At 54.2% G+C, this 18,103-nt stretch overlaps 1 protein-coding gene and 1 long non-coding RNA gene across 7 annotated transcripts in view; one reads left to right on the top strand and one right to left on the bottom strand.

The window, feature by feature from the left end:
* AXIN1 (axin 1) overlaps nucleotides 1–18,103 on the top strand; it is a 43,047-nt gene that overhangs the window by 16,842 nt on the left and 8,102 nt on the right. For all 6 annotated transcript variants that reach the window (XM_070779323.1, XM_070779325.1, XM_070779322.1 and 3 more), the window contains exons 3-5: nucleotides 11,804–11,944; nucleotides 14,161–14,257; nucleotides 14,926–15,063. In XM_070779323.1, coding sequence (XP_070635424.1) covers nucleotides 11,804–11,944; nucleotides 14,161–14,257; nucleotides 14,926–15,063 — 376 coding nt within the window. The remainder of the gene's footprint in view (nucleotides 1–11,803; nucleotides 11,945–14,160; nucleotides 14,258–14,925; nucleotides 15,064–18,103) is intronic.
* Nucleotides 1,358–9,371, bottom strand: LOC139179670 (uncharacterized). The gene is made up of 3 exons (XR_011563969.1): nucleotides 8,865–9,371; nucleotides 4,860–8,646; nucleotides 1,358–4,776 (listed from the first exon to the last, which is right to left on the bottom strand). It is a non-coding gene; the product is annotated as an uncharacterized lncRNA (long non-coding RNA).

Genomic DNA, 18,103 nt, shown 5'->3' with positions numbered 1-18,103 from the left:
AAACCAGCGTTGCTTTATTTTTCCCCTGTGTCACATCAGTACAAATGCACATTTTTGTGAACCACTCAGGCTGCACCCAGGGCCCGTTAATTCCAAAAAATGTTTGATTGAGAAAACAACTCAGTCAATCTCTTCAGTTCCTTCCCAGAACTCAGGCGTGCCTTCTGACTTAGTGAAAAGAAACGTAGTCTCCAGGGCCGTGCAGAGGGCTTCGTGTCTGTCTGTGAGGGGCTGCAGCCTGCCCCTTCCTCATCCCTTCTCAGAACCAGTGAAAACCTTGGGAGCAGCTGGACTCCGCTCTTTTGTTTGGACCAAACTCCACCAGTTTTTGTGGATAGAGACAACGAGCCTTGCTTGGTGTGGCCCGGTGGACACCCTCCTCAGCCCCCCAGGGCCAGGAGGCTCCTACTGCCTGGCTTATGGGGTCTTAGTTCCCCCACCAGGGGTTGAACCTGGACCCTCGGCAGTGAGAGCCGGGACACCTGACCGTCACTGGGCCACCAGGGAACACCCTGCCTTGTGTCCTTGGGGTCATTAACATGCTTTCGTCTGGAATCAGTCCTCTCTGCATCACTGGCTCATTTTCAGTCTTCTCTTAAGGAGATATTTAGAAATGATCAGAAAGCACGTTGCATGTGGCACTGCGAGTAATAGCTCGCAGTCAGAATATAGTTCACTTGGTGTCTGATCTGATCTGACACAGGGCTTGTTGTACAGGGATTTTTTTTGTATGGCTGGAGAATATAGGCTTTCTGTTTTCTTCATTTGGTTTTTCTACATTTTCCAAATTCCTATAAAGCATACATTTTTGTAACTAGAAAATATATTATTAAAATATATACAAAAATGTATCATAAGAAGGTCTGGATGATATGCAGTTTTCAAAAGCATATCTTTGTCTTTTAAAAGGATCATATGTGGAGAAGGAACTGGCAATCCACTCCAGTGTTCTTGCCTGGAGAATCCCAGGGACGGAGGAGCCTAGTGGGCTGCCGTCTGTGGGGTCGCACAGAGTTGGACACGACTGAAGCAACTTAGCAGCAGCATAACTGTCTATTGTAGTCCATTATTTTAATTATACTATCAAATAGTAGCTTATACATGAGCTTATATTCTGTTTTTCAACAGTTTAATCCATGATTGCATTTGATAAGCAAATAAAAACCATGTATTGTTTTTAATATTGTTTGGAGATTGAAATGAAGCAAACTTTGTGGCTAAAAACAATTTAAAGCAATGAGACAAAAATAAAGTTCGTAGGTTAATATAAAAAAATAAAGCAATGAGACAAAATAAAATAAATAAAAGGATCATATAAATGTTTCCTTTAAGTGTGATCTTAGGTTTTAATGTTTGCACTATTATACCAGTATTTTAATTAATTTTAATTTTCATTAAAAAAAAAGAAGGAAAAATTCAAATAACACTAAAAGGCCGAAAACTAAGTTTGGCAGTCTCATGACCCCTGGCCTTTCCAGGGTGGCCACGTCCAGCTTCTTACCCGAATGTGAGTCAGCTCAGGTCACCATGGCAAAATACGGTAGACTTGGGGACTTGGGTGACAGACTCTTCTCATAGTTCTGGAGGCTGGAGGCCCCAGGCCGAGGCGCCAGCAGCAAAGCAGCCTCTGTCCCATTCCCCTCGAGGTTTGCGCATGGGCCTTTTCTCATTAGGTCCCGGTGGAGACAGACAGCTCCCTGGTCTCTTCTGCCAAGGGCAGTGATCCTATGGGATCAGAGCCCCATTTATATTTCTATTTATTTATTTTATACTTTTTGAAACCTTGTACTTATTTGGGCTTCCCTGGTGGCTCAAATGATAAAGAATCTGCCTGTAGTGCGGGAGACCTGGGTTCAATCCCTGGGTCAGCAAGATCCCCGGGAGAAGGAAATGGCAACCCACTCCAGTACTCTCGCCTGGAGAATCCCATGGACAGAGAAGCCTGGTGGGCTTCTGTCCCTGGGGCTGCAAAGAGTCGGACACGACTGAAGAGACTAACTCGCACTTGTTCAGAGACCTGTGCTGCGTCTCTTGCTCCACGGGCTTGCTCTGGCTGCAGCAGGCAGGACTGCCCTGCCCGCAGCCCAGGTTCTCCCTGCAGCGGCCACTGTGGCTGTGGTGCGGGCCTGGCTGCCCTTGGCCTCTGGGGTCGTCCCAGACCGGGATTAAATCTGCGTCCTCTGCCTTGGCAGGCGGATTCTTAACCCCTGGGCTGCCAGGGAAGTCGAGACCTTTTCTCTTTTGTAAACTGTTTCAGTAGTTTTTGTCTTTTTTCCCCCATTGTGCTTCATATGTATGTTTTCCAGACCTGTCTACCATCGGCTCGTTTCTCTTCAGTCTACTATTAGGCCTGTCTGTGGAGTTCTTGGAGAAGGCAATGGCACCCCACTCCAGTACTCTTGCCTGGAAAATCCCACGGACGGAGGAGCCTCTTGGGCTGCAGTCCATGGGGTCGCTAAGAGTCAGACACGACTGAGCAACTTCACTTTCACTTTTCACTTTCATGCATTGGAGAAGGAAATGGCAACCCACTCAAGTGTTCTTGCCTAGAGAATCCCAGGGACGGGGGAGCCTGGTGTGCTGCCGTCCATGGGGTCGCACAGAGTCGGACACAACTGAAGCGACTTAGCAGCAGCAGCAGTGGAGTTCTTAACTTCAATTGTTATATTTTTCAAGTTTAGTGTTCATTTGATTCTTCTTTTTGTTTTTTTAATATTCAGTTCTCTGCTCAGACTCTCTCAGAAGCTTGTCTTTTAATGAACATGTTCATCACATGCATTTTAATGTCCTGTAATTTTAAAATTGGGGTATTTTGTGGTTCTTTTTCTATTGTCTGTTTTTCTCATGTTCTTGAGTTGGCTGGTCCTGCCTCCTAGTATGCTGGGTAGTTTTTACTAAACACTGGACATAGATTCTGTATGTGACACAGATTAAGAAATCACTTGAGGACCCCAATCACATTTTTCTCCAGTGAGGGCTTACCTGGCCTTTAGTGTGGGGACTTGTCACTTTACACCAGCCGGAACCAGTCATCCCTTTAGGATAGCCACTGGGATCCCAGCTGAAGGCCTGGGGTCTGCACCAGCGTCCACACCTTTGGTGCATTTGAAACGCCCATGTAGGAATTCTGAAGTTATCACATTCTCAGCCTGGAGGTCACTGCTTGAGGACCTCAAGGAGAAAAGTGGGACCCTGTGTCTGACTTCTCCATCTGTTCTTCTCTTTTCCCTCATGTTTTAGCCCCTTAAGACCTCATTTCCCTGGTAGCTCTTGTGCCTTGTTGTTGACTCACTAAGTCCAACTCTTTTGTAACCCCATGGACTGTAGCCCGCCAGGCTCCTCTGTCCATGGGATTTCCCAGGCAAGAATACTGGGATCATTCCATTCTCCAGGGGATCTTCCTGACCCAGAGAGTGAACCCACGTCTCCTCATTGCAGGTGGGTTCTTCATCACTGAGCTGCCAGGGAAGCCCCTCTGTGCCTTAAAACACATGAAAACCTTTCTGTCTGTTTTTCTCATTGGTCTTGCAAGTGGTAGTTTGCTCCCGGGTCAGGGGACTAAAATCCACATGCCATGCAGTGCAGCCAAAAAAAAAGAAAAATCTGTGAAGAGATGAGTCCTGTTGGGCATCCCTGTTTCTCTGGATGTGCCTTTAGCTGCCTACGGGCAGAGTGAGTGCTCCGTGGATCATACAGCTCAAATGTCCTTCTGTGTCCACACACTCACCCCATTTGCCCTCTCAATATTGTTCAAAGGTAAATAATCTGAATAATTGTGTGCCCTTCCAAAGCATCTTTATGAATATAGAAATTAATACAAACATATTGTTATATTTTCAATATTAAATACATTGTAAAGTAGGAATTTTCTTTAGAGAAATGTATGTGACCTAAAAAATGAGGTCCATCACACAGAATATGGTTTATGTTGAGTATGAACTCCAGACCCATTGTGTATATGTTCGTTTTTCAGGTATAAAGATGACTTTACTAATCACTGTCAGCATTTCTGGTGTTGTCGTTGAGTTTGGGTTTTGTTGCTTCCTCCCTCTAGGTATTGTTGCGTGTCTCCCGTGTGACAGAGGCAGCTGGGTGGATTATGGCCGGGTTCACTGTGACCTAAATGAGAAGCACACTCGGGGCCCTGGTGGACCTCGTGTTACTCGGTGCGCACGGCAGACGGGTTCAGCCACATGTTGGCTCACCTCCCTTAGTGTGAGCTGCTGGCCTCCGCGTCCGCCCTGCACGGGCCCGTGTCTGAGCTATGCCACCGACACTCTTCCTGGGGGCAGAGAACAGGTCCCCAGGTGCCCCTTTGCTGGGGCCTCCCGCACCACGGGGGTTCCCACTCTCTGCTGGTCTTGGCTTCCCAGCGACGTGGCCATGCCCCACCTTCCAGGCAGCCCCCAGGGCCACAGGCACGGAGACGGCAGAGTTGAAGGGGCCGGATGAGGCCTGGCGCGGTGCTCCGAGGGGCGGTCTGAGCCGGGGTAGGCCAGTGACGGGACACTGTTGGACATCCCAGCGTCGACGAAATGGCAGGCTTGCACGTTGGTGCTGTGAAATTCTGCTTTGGAATGTAAAGTTTTGTGGTGCCGTGTGCAGTTTGTTGGAATTAATGTAAAGGTGACACATTTTCGTGGTGAACAAAGAGTCTGGCAAGTGAGAGCAGTCCAGAGTCCATCCTGTGTGCAATGGAAGCAGGGGCTGTGTCTTGCCTGGTAGGGCTTTCTTGTAAGGTGGTCAGGGCAGGTTCATTTGGATACGGTAAAAGTCCTTTAAAAAGAAAATCCGTTTGAAACGTTGTGAAAGAAAACTTCATCAGTGGAAAAATCAAATAACTTATAAAAGCAAAGTACCTGAAGAGTCTGAGTTCTCCCTCAGGTTTTCACTTTCTCGGCAAACTTCATGTGCTGAGTCAGGGGAGGCAGACAAGGGTGTCCTTCGGGCCTAGGGGCTGCCAAACGCGTGGTTAGCTTAAAGAAGGTTGAGTGTTACCTGGGGCTTCCCTGGTGGCTCAGCAGTAAAGAATCTGCCTGCAGCGCCGGAGATGTGTGTTGGATCCCTGGGTCGAGAAGATCCCCTGGAGAAGGAAATGGCAACCCACTCCAGTATTCTTGCCTAGGAAATCCCATGGATCCTGATGGGCTCTAGTCCATGGGGTTGCAAAGGTCAGACATGACTTAGTGACTAAACAATAGCAAATAACGAGAGTTACCTGGTGATGTTAGGAAGTGAAGAGGGTTACCCAAGGCTTGGAATTTCTGGTTTCTGAATTACTTCAAGGGAACAAATGGTACTGTTTTATGAACAGAGTTTTGAGTTTGACTAGATTCATAAGTGCATGATCTTAATTTTTGAAAAGCCATGTTTTCAGAGTTGCTGATTTGGTCTTGTAGCTTCAATCCCGATAACTAGTCTCCTCATCAGAGTTCTGTGCGATCTCAGAACTGCAGCCCTCAGCCTCCCGTCTGCTTTAGGTTGTGAACTGGGGATCGATTCAGGCCTGTGGTAAAGAGGTTGTGGGCTGGCCACGTGATCTGTGATTTTGAGCTCATCAAGAGCCCATGTCTGGAGTCCCTAGCTGGATTTGCGCAACCTCAGGGGTTGACAGATAGCATCTCTGTCTGTTATCCTGAACAGCCTGCAGTTTGTTGGGAGGTGTCGCTCGTGCATGTTGATGGTGGTGATTCGCATTTGTGAAGAGGGACCAGCCCTGGAGCTTCTGTTTGAGCCGTCAGAAGCTGCAGTGAGGGGCTGAAGTCTCCAGGGGAGGTTAGTGCCAGATGCATGCTGACCCCGTCATCGGAGTGAGAGTGATTCATTAAAAATCACAGTGGCAAACACATACCTGACCGTGTGGAAAGCAGACAGCTAGTGGGGAGCTGCTGTCTAATTACAGGGAGCTCAGCCTGGTGCTCTCTGATGACCTGGAGGGGTGGGGTGGGGAGTGTGACTGATTGGCGTTGTTGTATGGCAGAAACCAACACAACATTGTAAAGCAATTCTTCTTCAACTAAAAATTTTTTTAAATGAATACCAAAAAAAAAAAAAAAAATCACGGTGGCAGATTCTGTGAAACATTTTTTGTTACACTTTTTAAATACTGCCACATGGAGTTCCTCTTCATCAGATCCATGTAATCTAAAGATCTGATGTGAAGCATTTGTGTGAGTCCAGGCCCTGAAGGATTTCTGCTGTCTGAGAAGCCTGCTGTGCAGAGAAAAGCTTATGTAAACGTGCAGTGTTTGCGCGGAGCAGAGATGAGCAGGGCTTCTGCTCCGGTTCATCCCTCATTTGAGCTCTTGCTGGCGAGTTCCAGTTGCGGTGCTTTACAGTTTTCAGCGTGCTCTTCACGTATATTGTTCCATAGATTTCAACTGCTCTGCAGCAATGAACATCCAGGGACACGTTGCAAAAGTTATATAAGAAATATATTTGGTGCAGGAAAATTGAAAAATACAGATAAGTGAGAAGTGATCTAACTGGGTCCCTCTCAAATCTTCTTGGCATCTGTGTGGCCTCCTCCCTGCACAGATGGGCCCTGACCCATGTCACTCACAGCATGAATCTTTAGCAGGTGTTGTAAAGAGTTGCTGGTTTATCGTAAAGAGTTACTGGTGTTCACAGCTGCACACAAGAATTGTGGCAAAGAGGGAGTCCCCCTCGCTGACCCGTGAATCTCTCAAGCCAGGAGTGCATGGTCTCCCTTGAGCATGGATTCTGACCTTAGCGCCTTGAATCTGCTGTGTTCAGCATCTTACAGGAAGTCAGGGGGGATCTCCGTCCTGCAGCCCTTAGCCCCCAGCCTCATCCCACTCCACGTGCGGGATGCTGTGCCGGACGTGCTGGCCCATCTAAGTCTAGCGGTTTCTGCATCATCTGGTGCTCGGCATCCCCTTGTGTGCTCCTGAAGGGTGCTCGGACCCCTTTCAAAGAGGTGGCCATCGTCAATCCACTTTGCAGGAGTAACCTGCCCACAGTCAAGTGCTGGTAAGCAGTGGTGAGGGCATATGGGCCCTGGGGGCCACTCTGGGGCCAGGGTCCTCCACTGCCTGCCTTGTGGGGGGCCGGGGTGTGGCGTCCGTGACCACCACGCCCAGTCCGTGCCTGCCTTTTCCACAGAGCGTAGATCCTTCTGTTGTTACTGTTCAGTCTTGACTCTGATGCCCTTTGGCGTGTTGTGCAATTCAGCATTCATTCATGGTAGTGGGTGCGGTGTGCCAGTTGGGTAATAAAAATAAGTAAAGGGTCATAAAATAAATAAAAGGCGTGTGGGACCGGGAGGCCACCTCACAGCACAGATCACAGGCTCTAGACGCCTGCCTGGTGAAGACCCGTCAGGGTGGGGCGGGGCTGCTCAGGGCTAAGAGGATGGCACAGCAGGTAGATGTCCTGCTACAAGGGTGCATCCTCCCAGCACACACAGATCAGACGACGGGTGTGAATAGAATGTGCATCATCCTAAAGTATCTCTGCCACTCATCACCTCTTTTTTGAAAAATAATTTTTTAGTTTTGGCTGAACTGGGTCTTGGTTGTTGCACACAGGCTTTTTCTAGCTGCAGCGAGTGGCGGCTACGCTAGTTGTCAGGCTTGGCCTTCTCTTCGCGGTGGCGTCTTGTTGCAGAGCGCAGGCTGCAGGACATGAGGGCTTCAGTAGGTGCGGTGCACAGTCTTAGTTGCCCCGCGGCGTGTTCAGTCCCAGACCAGGGATTGAACCTGCGTGCCCTGCGTTGGTAGGCGGACTCTTTATCACTGGACCACCAGGGGAGTCCCACGAGATCATCTCTTAATTACAAAGGAAAACAGTGAAGTTAGAGGAGAAACTTTGCAGGCACTGGGTTTGCCGCTGGCATTTGGACCAGCCTGCAGGACGTTCTTGGAAGCGTGGCGGCATCGCCTTTGTGCCGCTCCTGGAAGCGCCTGCCGGGATCTCACAGGAGGCCGTCTGGGCCCTTGAGAGTGTCCCAGCGGGACAGGCTGTGGGCGTCTGAAGACTGGACAGTCATTATGCGGCTGTGGCCTGGGTCTTGGGACATCGGAATGGCTCTCAAGGCCACTCCTGCCCAGGGGAGGGCTCCGCGCTCTGCCTCCTGCTGCTCTCTGTCTGTCTGTCGCCCCTGCGTCCCAGGTCACTGGGCTTTGGCCTGGGGCACCAGGTTTAGAGGCTGGGTGGGGAAGGTGTGGGCCGGGCCAGCCTCGCCTTCCCAGGAGGGGCTTGCAGAGGTCATGACCAGGAGGGTCACTGCACAGGGCCTGGGGGCACAGAGCTCTCCCGAGACCCTGCTCTTGAGTCCTTTGGCTTTTACCAAGGAGGGAAATTGCTGGATCCTACGGCAACTGTTTTAAGTTTTAGAAACTACCAGACTGTGTCCCACCGAGTCTCTGCTGTTTACACCCCCGTCAAAAGCTTACGAAGTTCCACAGAAACTGAAAGGATTACCAAGCAGTGAAAGTGAATTTCAGCCCACTGAAATTACCCTTCAGGAATAAAGGGGAAATCAAGACAGTTTCAGACCAGCAAACACTGAGGAAGTGTCAGCTGCAGCACTTGTACTCACGGATGTACTGAAGGGTGTTCTTCAGGCCGAGAAAATGCTCTCAGGGCAGGAGGGACAGGGGAGGGCGTGGTGACTCCAGGCCGCTGTTGAAGGATAAAGCAAGACTGGTGATGTCTCCTGGGGTTAAGATACCACATGGATCCAAAACCCAAATGCCAACAGCACATGAGTGTGTGGGAGGTGGGTGGAGTTAATTCTGTTTTTTTTTTTTCTTTTTTGCTGCTCCATGTGGCACGTGGGCTGTTAGTTCCTCAACCTAGGGTCGGACGTGCACCCCTGTAGTGGAAGTGCAGAGTCTTACCTGCTGGACTGCCAGGGAACTCCCGAGTGGAGTTACCTCTGACTATGTGTTGCCTGGGAACAGGTAGAATGCAGTTAATTGGACCTTGATGCATCAAGGGTACCTGTTGTAATCCCTGAAGGAACCATTGAAAGAACAGTGAAAGAGCTACTTTATTAGAGGGAGGAGACAGAAAATAGAAAGTATTCCAAAAGAAGGCAAGGAGGAACAAAGTATAGAACAGCCGTGACCGACAGCAAGCAGTGAGCCGGTGGATCCACTCTGTAGCCACACTGAACGCAGCAGGACCGGAGAGGCGATTAAAAGGAAGAACTGTCAGACCAGATCGTGGGAAGGCAGCTGCTCAGGAAGGAGACAGAAGCAAAAGGACGCGGGAACTGTTGGAGGGAAAGTGTGGAGGGCGGAGTCCTGCACTCAGCGGCCCCAGAGGCCGGGGGGTCCTGCGGGTTCTGTCGTGAGGTCTGGAAGCCACAGAGAGGCCGGAGGTGTCGCTAGATCCCGCGTCTGAGTTCCGGTTCCGGCTGTCCTGTGGGGAGCAGCCGGTGGCCCCCGGGTGACGTTTTGCAGAGCTTCCTGTGTCACGGCAGCCTGTGGCGCCTGTCCCGAGGGCTGGCCTCGCTGCCGGCCCCTCCTTCTCTTTCTCCCCACTCACTTTTCTTCCCCGTGTGTCTGGACGTGGAGCTGTGTGTGTGCTAGGGTTTGCTCAGCACTGGACGCTGGGGAAAGAACCCATGTTTTCCTTGCTTGTCACCTCAAAGCTGGGTTTCCTGGGCCCCGTCGGAGGAGGGCACAGGCAGCCCGTGCAGGTGTTGGGGTTGCAGGCTCAATCCTGCCCTCTCGGGAAAGGTGAGGGCCTGGGGCTTGCAGGTGCTGGCCCTGAGGTAGGGGGACATGGAGGGGCGACTCAGCTGTCTGTGGTCTGAATTCCAGCGCAGTGGCTGTGTTGGTGATCGCATTGATGGTTTGTGTTTAAACAGCCAGAGGAATAGCAGTGTCATTTAGGGAGAGCGTGGTGCTGCAGATGTGGGCTCTGCGTCAGCGCTCATGTGGGCCCAGGGCGGCCCCTGTCCCTTCCCTGGAGCCTCTGGGCCCTGTGCCCGCCCTCATTTGGCAGGAACCTGGCTGCTTTGGGGGCTCAGGAGGACCGTGATGTGGGGTAATGAGCCCGGGTCCTGAGCTGGAGGGCAATCGTGAGCACTGTCACCGTCTTGGAGGTGCCTTGGCCACTCTGCTTGTGTGCGTGGCCCCGGGGAGGTGGGCTGCTCGCTGGGGTCTCTCCAGCGATACTGCCTGGCCCGGCCCAGCTCACGCGTCCTGCGTGACTGGCGTTTTGAGGTAGCAAGGTGTGGGCTGGCCTTTCCCCAAGCATCCACAGCTCACACCACGGCGTCCCCCTGGGCCCCATGGATGCAGAAGCACTCTGCTCCCTTCTCTGCAGCGAGCACACGGGTCCCCAGAGCCAGTGTGGCTGCCGTTCACGAGAGCCCTGACCAGGATGAGGCTGCAGTCAGAGCCCTCAGAGGCCTCCTCGTCATGTCCCCGCTTCACACGACCCTTGGGGACTGACCACCGCTGCTTCCAGGGGGCTCAGGGAAGAGCAGGTGGTGCGGGGAGCCACAGCTGCAAGGGACTGGCGGGGCCTTCGCAGGATGAGCATAACAGAGACTCCAGAAAGGGGGGCGTGTGTGGGGTCAGGTGTGCGGGGATTCAGGACACGGTGGTGGTGTGGTGCTCAGTGCTCGTGGCTGGATCTCCATTTTGATGCAGAGGAGTAAGTGGATTTTACATGCACATATTTTAGGTAGAGATCTTAAAAAATATTGAAGTATTTGGAGAAAAACTGAGGGATATATTTACGATTGTCAAATGAGGAAAGTTGGCCTATGTAAGATACAAAAAAAAAATCTGTAAGGAGAAAGATTGGTAAGTCTGATTTCACAGAAGTAAACTTGTCTAATACCAAAATCGACATAAACAAAGTTAAGAAGTGACATTTAGGGAGGAAGTATTTTCACGTATTTGTAACCAGAGGTTAATAGTGAGAATATTTAAGTGAAAGTCGCTCAGTTGTGTCTGACTCTTTGCGACCCCGTGGACTGTCCATGGAATTCTCCAGGCCAGAATACTGGAGTGGGCAGCCTTTCTCTTCTCCTGGGGATCTTCCCAACCCAGGGATCGAATGCAGGTCTCCCACATTGCAGGCAGATGTTTTACCAGCTGAGCCACAAGGGAAGTTCAAGAATATTTAAAGACATCTGTAAATCACTAAGAAACTCATAAACCGCCTAACAGAAAATACAAAGTATGAACAGGTCATTTAAAGAGGAAAGAATTAACTTAAGTGACATCTCAATGCTCCCCCTGCTGACCATCTACCAGGGAAATGCAAACTGTTAGTGTCAATTTCTGGCTAGTTCGGCGACCCATGGTGGCGCGTCCTGCCCAGGGGGTGCGGGATGGGCACTGATGTCCCAGAGGGCAGCATGGCAGCCGCTCTCACATCCACGGCCCTTGCGCTCGCCCCTGCTCGTCCACGCTGTGCCAGTGCTCAGGCTTGTGCCCCGGAGGCCTGGCCGGGGCCCTCGAGGACGGCTGTGGCACGGGGCGGGCGCGGGGGTGCACTCTATGGGTCAGTGAGTTTGCGGCAGAGCGCTGTAGGGGCGGGGGCGCGGAGCTGGCGCCATTTCTAGTTACCGGCAGAGAGCACGTGTGTGCAGCTGTGCTCACGGGCACGGCTGCCCAGCTGCACAGGGGCGGCGTGGGGTGCCCGTCTCCCCGGAAGCGCGGGGTTGGGGGCAGGGCGGACCGCGGCCTCTTCTGCCCTGTCTCTTCTGAATGCTTTGGGTCTGTTCCACGTGCTGGTGTTGCAGGTGATCCTGAAGAGGATCAGTGCGCGGGGGCGTGGCCTGGCGGCTGCTAACGTACATCCTTATTGGCAGGTGTGGATCGTGGCGGGAGCCCGTCAACCCCTACTACGTCAACTCTGGCTACGCCCTCGCCCCCGCCACCAGCGCCAATGACAGCGAGCAGCAGAGCCTGTCCAGCGACGCTGACAGCCTGTCCCTCACCGACAGCAGCGTGTAAGTGCCCGCCGCCCCCTCCCCAGCACCACGGGGGCTGTTCCTGGAGACCCTCCTGCAGACCAGAGCCTCAGTTGCTTCCCTCCAGGCGAGACTGGCCAGAGCTGCCTGGCGGCACCCAGCCCTGGTCTCAGTGGTGCTGGTGTGTGCGGTGCGTCCAGGGCAGCCACCCCAAGTCGTCCGCTCTGTGCTCGCCCCACTGTGATCTGGAAGCCGTCTCACCCGATTGGCAGGGCCTGCTGTCCCCTCGGTGTGGCTCTGTGCCGGCCAGCCGGCCAGGGCCACAGGAGCCTCTGCACCCTCGAGGGTGCCGTGAACCCCTGTCCAGGGATGCCTCCCCTGGGGAAAGTGCTCACTTCTGACACCTTTCTCTCTAGTTTGCCAATGACTTCGGGGACCTTGGCGCAGGTCAGGATGTAATGGTGTCACACCTGCCCATGTCACGCCAGGGCATGGCCTGTCTGCCTGCTGGGGTCACACGGGGACCAGCTCCACCGCCCACGCGCGTCAGGCTTGCCTGCGTTCAGTCACACACCGTTTGCTGTCTCTCTGCCCCGACAGGGAGGTTCTGGCTTGGAGCCGGCAGGTGTGTGGGCATCTACCCCCGCGACGGCACGTGGGCTGCGGCCCTGACCCTGTCAGCGGGTTGTGGGGACTGTGTCCCTGCCCTGCGTGGTGTCTGGAGGTCAGACAGGCTTCAGTAAGGAGGAAAAGGCCGGCTCGCCTGTCCTTGCAGGTGACTGGGTGATTCTGTGCTGTGGCCCTGCCTTGTGGTCTGTCCTGTCTCCTGGCGCCTCGTACCGCCTGCCCAGGTCTGGCTCTGGTCTGACAGCCCCGCGTCTGGCACATCGGGAGCCCTTTCTCCTCCTGTTGGGGGCCGCAAGATGGGGACGTCATCCTGGGGCAGTTGGCATTCATCATTATGTTCTTCTTTGTTTTGACTCTTTCACAGAAAATGTTGATGTTTTTAACAACTTACTTGATATTACTGGGGTTTCAGCACTACCTGCCATGAATATAAAATGTCGTGTTAAAGGGTTCCAATGAGCTGTGCCCCTCAGAGCCCCCGGGAGCGGCTGACAGCACGCATTCTGTTCTCTTCCCCAAAACTCAGTTACTACAATGTCAATTAATCTCTTAATTCTTTCTAAGGGAAGGACATATGTTTGCTAAAGGGAAGATCTAAAACAACAAAAAGAATTTCCCCGATACTCTGTTCATCTTGGTTTACACTGAGACTCAAAAATATAGGAATAGTTAAGAACTTGGAATGTAAGATTGTGGCAGATATTTAAATATACTGAATATATGAGGCAAAAAAAAGGATCATGTGTTTCATCTGAATTATTTCTGTTGGCAACTCAGCATCACCTCCACTTGGCAAAGGGCTTCACGGTCCAGTGCCGTTGGGCACAGGCTCCATGGACAGCGCCTGGCCTCCCAGGCGTAGGCTTTAGGTGCACGGCCAGAGCACGTGAGCCTCACACACGGGGCTCAGGACACCTGAGCCCTGTGAGGGCGTCCAGATGCACTGCGGCTCTTGTTCCCTGAGGCCCAGCCCCCTGGACCTCTGCACCCGCTGCTGCACTGTGGCCCCAGCTGGGGTCCTGAAGGCCTGGGGCACCCAGCACCCCTGCCGCTATGCCCTGCTCCGAACCAGGGCCGCCCTTCCCTCGCACTGGGCTGAGTGTGCCTGGGCCAGGCTGGGGCACACCGAGCACCGTGTGCCTGGGGCGCCTCTGCTGGCCGAGCAGCAGTCAGCGCGGGCCGTGCGTGGGAAGCAGGTGAGGGGCCAGGGACCGCCAGCACTGTGGGTCCCCCCTGCAGGAGACCCGGGAGGCTGGGGGCTGTCAGGGGGCCACCCCTCAGGTCCTTGGGAGACGGGTACCAGAGAGCAGGAGGCGAGCAAGTCAGATGCTTCTCAGATAAGTGCTTAGTCATTTTAAAGGCAGTATGTGATTTGACTTACGGTTACATCAGTCTTCAGAAGGGTTGTAACTAAAATCACGTCAAGAGAACAAATTTGAGCATCTGACAGATTATGCTGCTTTACTGTCTTATCCTGGAAGAAAGCAGGATTCAGGAACCCGTCCTGTTCTTTTTAAGAATGCAAAGTCGTCTTCAGCCAGTGCAGCTCAGGAGACAGGCCGTGCGGACCTGCTCCCAGAGGCCGTGGCCGAGCCCTGCGTATGTTCACAGGAGTGTCTCTCTGACAGGGATGGAGTCCCGCCCTACAGGACCCGCAGGCAGCACCGCCGGGAGATGCAGGAGAGCGTCCAGGCCAACGGGCGGGTGCCTCTACCTCACATTCCTGTAAGTGTCCGCCTGCGTGCGCCCTGCTCCCACCCGAGGGGCGGTGGCCCTTGGTCCTTTGGAGGGTCCGGGTAACTGCGTACAGGGTTTCTCGCTCTGCTTACAAGTGTTTTGGATTTGAAGCGATTTCAGTTTATAGCTCATACCCGCCCCCAAAGCTGTGCGGCGTGCTGCTGTGAGGCGTGCGTGGAATTGCATTCTCTGAACATGGCTCCCCCTTCCCTCCCCGGCTCCTCCCTGCACCCAGCTTCTGTGTCAGTCATCCGGGGTGCAGGGCCCGGGCCCCCCTCCCGTGTCGGGTGCTGCTGCCCCTTGGGTGCAGGGTGGGCGCTGCAGAGCGCCTGCCCTTCTGGCGCCCGGGCTCAGCCCCGACCTCAGGGGTCTGCACAGCTGGATGCTTCTGCACAGCTGGCTGGTCAGTCACATGAAGCCCTTCTCCAGGGCTGGCTGGCAGCCTTGGGTGGGTGCCTTGGGCTGTGGGCGCCAGGGTAGCCGTCCCCGAGGAGGCGTAGCCCCCGGCCTCCTCAGGGTCTTCACCCATGGTCGTGGGAGGCAGGAGGCAGCCGTGTCTGCTTATCCCCGCCGGTCAGCCCGGGGCAGGGAGGAGAGTGCAGACCGTGCCCTGCTCACCACGGTGTATCAGGGCTTACTGTGGCATTTCCTCACAGCGCACATACCGAATGCCAAAGGAAGTCCGCGTGGAGCCCCAGAAGTTCGCGGCAGAGCTCATCCACCGCCTGGAGGCCGTGCAGCGGACGCGGGAGGCCGAGGAGGAGCTGGAGGAGCGGCTGAAGCGTGTCCGCATGGTGAGTGGCTGCTGTGGCGCGGGCCACAGCGGGCCCCTGAGGCGTTGGCCTTCTCCGTGCAGTGGAGGGCATCTCCCCACCAGCCGGACAGGTCAGGGCTGGAGGCCTGCGTCCTGCTCCGCGCCCTCCCTGCTGCGTGGAGCCCAGATGGCCTCCCTCGGGCAGGGCAGCCTGAGGCTCTGACCAGTGACACAGCTCTGTCTGTCTCGTTTCCTGGCCGGTAGCCTTTCTGATAGAATTCCAGGAGCTGAGAGTCTCAGCACACCCGATCTATTTGCTGTAACTCTTTGCCTGTAGGGGCCTGCATGCCTGTCTTTTTTGCCTGCGGTGGCGCTCTCCCATCCTGGCTGCTGCACACGTGTGTCGTTCTACACACGAGGGGCCCCTGGGCAGAGGTGCTGTGACAGGCGTGCCCCCGCCCCGTCCCCCTCATGTGCCCCGCCCCCCGGACCTGTGGGCCTCGAGGCTTCTGGCACACAGGCCTCTCAGGGTGGGAGTTCATTCTCTTCTCAGTATTTTGTTCAATATCTGAAACTCAAAATGTGACTTTCTTGTAGGAATTATTTCTCTACCAATCATCTGATCTTCCTGTTTAAACTGCAGAACCTGAGCCCTCCCCGGACCCTGTCAGAACCCGAGGGGGTTCTGTTTCGGGTTCCACGTTCCCCAGGGGTGCCCCGTGCACCACCACTGAGGGCAGTGCCGTCAGGGTGGGTGAGGGGCCTGGCAGGTGGGCAGTCGCCTGGCCCTGACACAGGCTGGGCTCCCCTGCCTTCCCTACACGGAGTCAGCAGGCACATCTCATCGCGGGGCGGACCGTGGACCCCTGGAGGTACCGGAAACAGCCCCGAGCATGAGGTAGTCACAGGCCGTGCTGTGCCATGAGGGGCCTCGCGGGACCGTGCCCTGCTCTCCCTCCCGCCATGTGGCGATGGCATGGCCTCCTGGCAGGGCAGGTGCAGCCCGAGGCATGCCCAAGGCCCTCGCCCCATCACTGCTCAGGAGGGCATGACCAGCGGGCAGGGTTAGGGATGCGCTAGTCGTCAGAGCTGAGGGTTTCTGCCTCCTGGGAGCTGCCTAGAACAAATGCAGACCAGACTCATGCATGTGCCAGTGCACTGGCGGAACTCAGCCCGGGTCACGCGTGTGAGGAGGCCGTGTGCCCTGGCAGCATCTCCACCACTGCCTCTCTGTGAGGCTGTCCTGAGCGCGTTGCCATCGACAGTGCTTAAAACAGGCTCAGGAGGCAAGCCGTAATGTTTCGTGAAAGAAGTTTCGGAAACCTGCAGACTGGCAGGTTTCACTGCAGACCTGGGCTTTTGTGATGCGCTGCTGTGCTTCCGGCCTTGGCTCAGGCTGTGTGCATGTGGTCCTGGCCGGTGGCGTAGGGTGGGAGGGGCGCACTCAGGCGGCCCAGCCTTCTGACGGCGTCTGAGGCTCTCCCACTGCGTCCCTGGCAGGCGCTGGACGGCTGTGCCTGCAGCCCACGAGCTCTCAGGGGGCTGGACCCGGCAGTGTTCTCTGACGTGACCAAACGTGTCCCAGCAAACGTCCGGTGTCAGTTGCTCAGGGCCTCAGGCTCAGGAGGGCTGCCACGCCTAGTCCTCGGGTCCCGGCTCCCAGCCTCGGGGGTGTAGCCGGCCGGCTCCCAGGGGCGTCCCTCCGCCCCAGGGGGTGGCTCACTGCCCAGCAGTGGCCGTGTGGTCTTGAGTCTGTTGCCGGGAGTGATTTTGTAAGCTATGTGAACCATGATATAAACAAGAATCCTTTTTTACGAGTAATAGCTCAGACATTTTTGGGGCCATGCCTTGTGGCTTGTGGGATCTTAGTTCCTGACCAGGGATCTAACCTGGAATCCTGCAGTGAAAGCACCAAGTCCTAACCGCTGGACTGCGGGGAATTCCCACTGCAGATTTTTAAGTAATCAATTATTTTCGGTTGAGCAGGGTGTTCTGGCAATGCGTGGGCTTTCTCTAGTTGTGGTAAGCAGGAGCTACTCTTTGTTGCAGTGCATGGGCTTCCCACTGCAGCGGTTTCTCTTGTTGGGGAGCACCCGTCCTAGGGCATGTGGACTTTACTAATTGTGGCTCATGGAGCCAGTACTTGGAGCACACAGGCTTAGTTGCTCCATGGCATGTGGGATCTTCCTGGACCAGAGATCGAACCTGTGTGCCCCGCATTGGCAGGTGAATTCTTACCCACTGGAATACCTGGGAAGTCCTACAAATTTTTTAATAATTAAAGTTTACTGTAAAGCTTGGAAAATCAGAACAGAAGAAAATGAAAACTAGTGCTGAAGGGTTACGTAAATGTGTAGTATTTTATAGTCTGCTGCCCTGGGAGGGCGTGAATGGCATCAATACGGGTGCCCCTTGGTGCGGGTCTCCCGAGTCCCCACCCCCTGATAACCACGGAGCACCAGGGTCGGGGTGGGGACAGGGCGAGTGCAGGGACCCAGGGTCCAGGTAGCGATAGAGGGTGCAGAGCCCAGAGTCCGGGGCTCTCTAGGATGGCTCCCAGCTCACCCGCAGGGCTGCGTGTCCCCCCGTCTGCCCCTGTCTCCCAGCCTGTCCTCTCGGGTGCCGTTTCTGAGTTGTGGTGCCCACAGCTGGCGGCATGTCTGGCTGACCGCAGGCACTTCCACAGCGGTGCGGCGTCCTGTGGGGACTCCTGGGGGCTTGTTCATGTAGCGCAGGGTGGCTCAATCATCCAGTCTCTCAGCATCCGCTCAGGGCAACTCAATAAGACTAGACAGTGAACGTCAGTCGTGTGTTTCAGGATTGAAGTGATTGAATGTGTATGTTTACAGGTCTGCTTATAGCAACTCTCAGAGTCAAAGGAAGTTCTGCTAGTTTGATGTGATAATTTATTAACACTTGTAGCAAGATAAGGAAAAACCAGGAGCTCTTCTGTATAGGGGCAGTGTTTCCTGGGAAAATATGATGGAAAATACGGCAGTAAAATTGAGGAGTAGGAAAACAGTTGAAAAAGATAAACATTTTTATTGAGAAGCTTAACGTGGAAGCAGTGCCAGGCGTCC

The sequence above is a fragment of the Bos indicus genome, chromosome 25 (assembly GCF_029378745.1).
Source record: "Bos indicus isolate NIAB-ARS_2022 breed Sahiwal x Tharparkar chromosome 25, NIAB-ARS_B.indTharparkar_mat_pri_1.0, whole genome shotgun sequence".
Taxonomy (NCBI): Eukaryota; Metazoa; Chordata; class Mammalia; order Artiodactyla; family Bovidae; genus Bos; species Bos indicus.
Note: the sequence above shows the minus strand (reverse complement) of the source record. Positions and strands in the feature narration are given on the sequence as shown.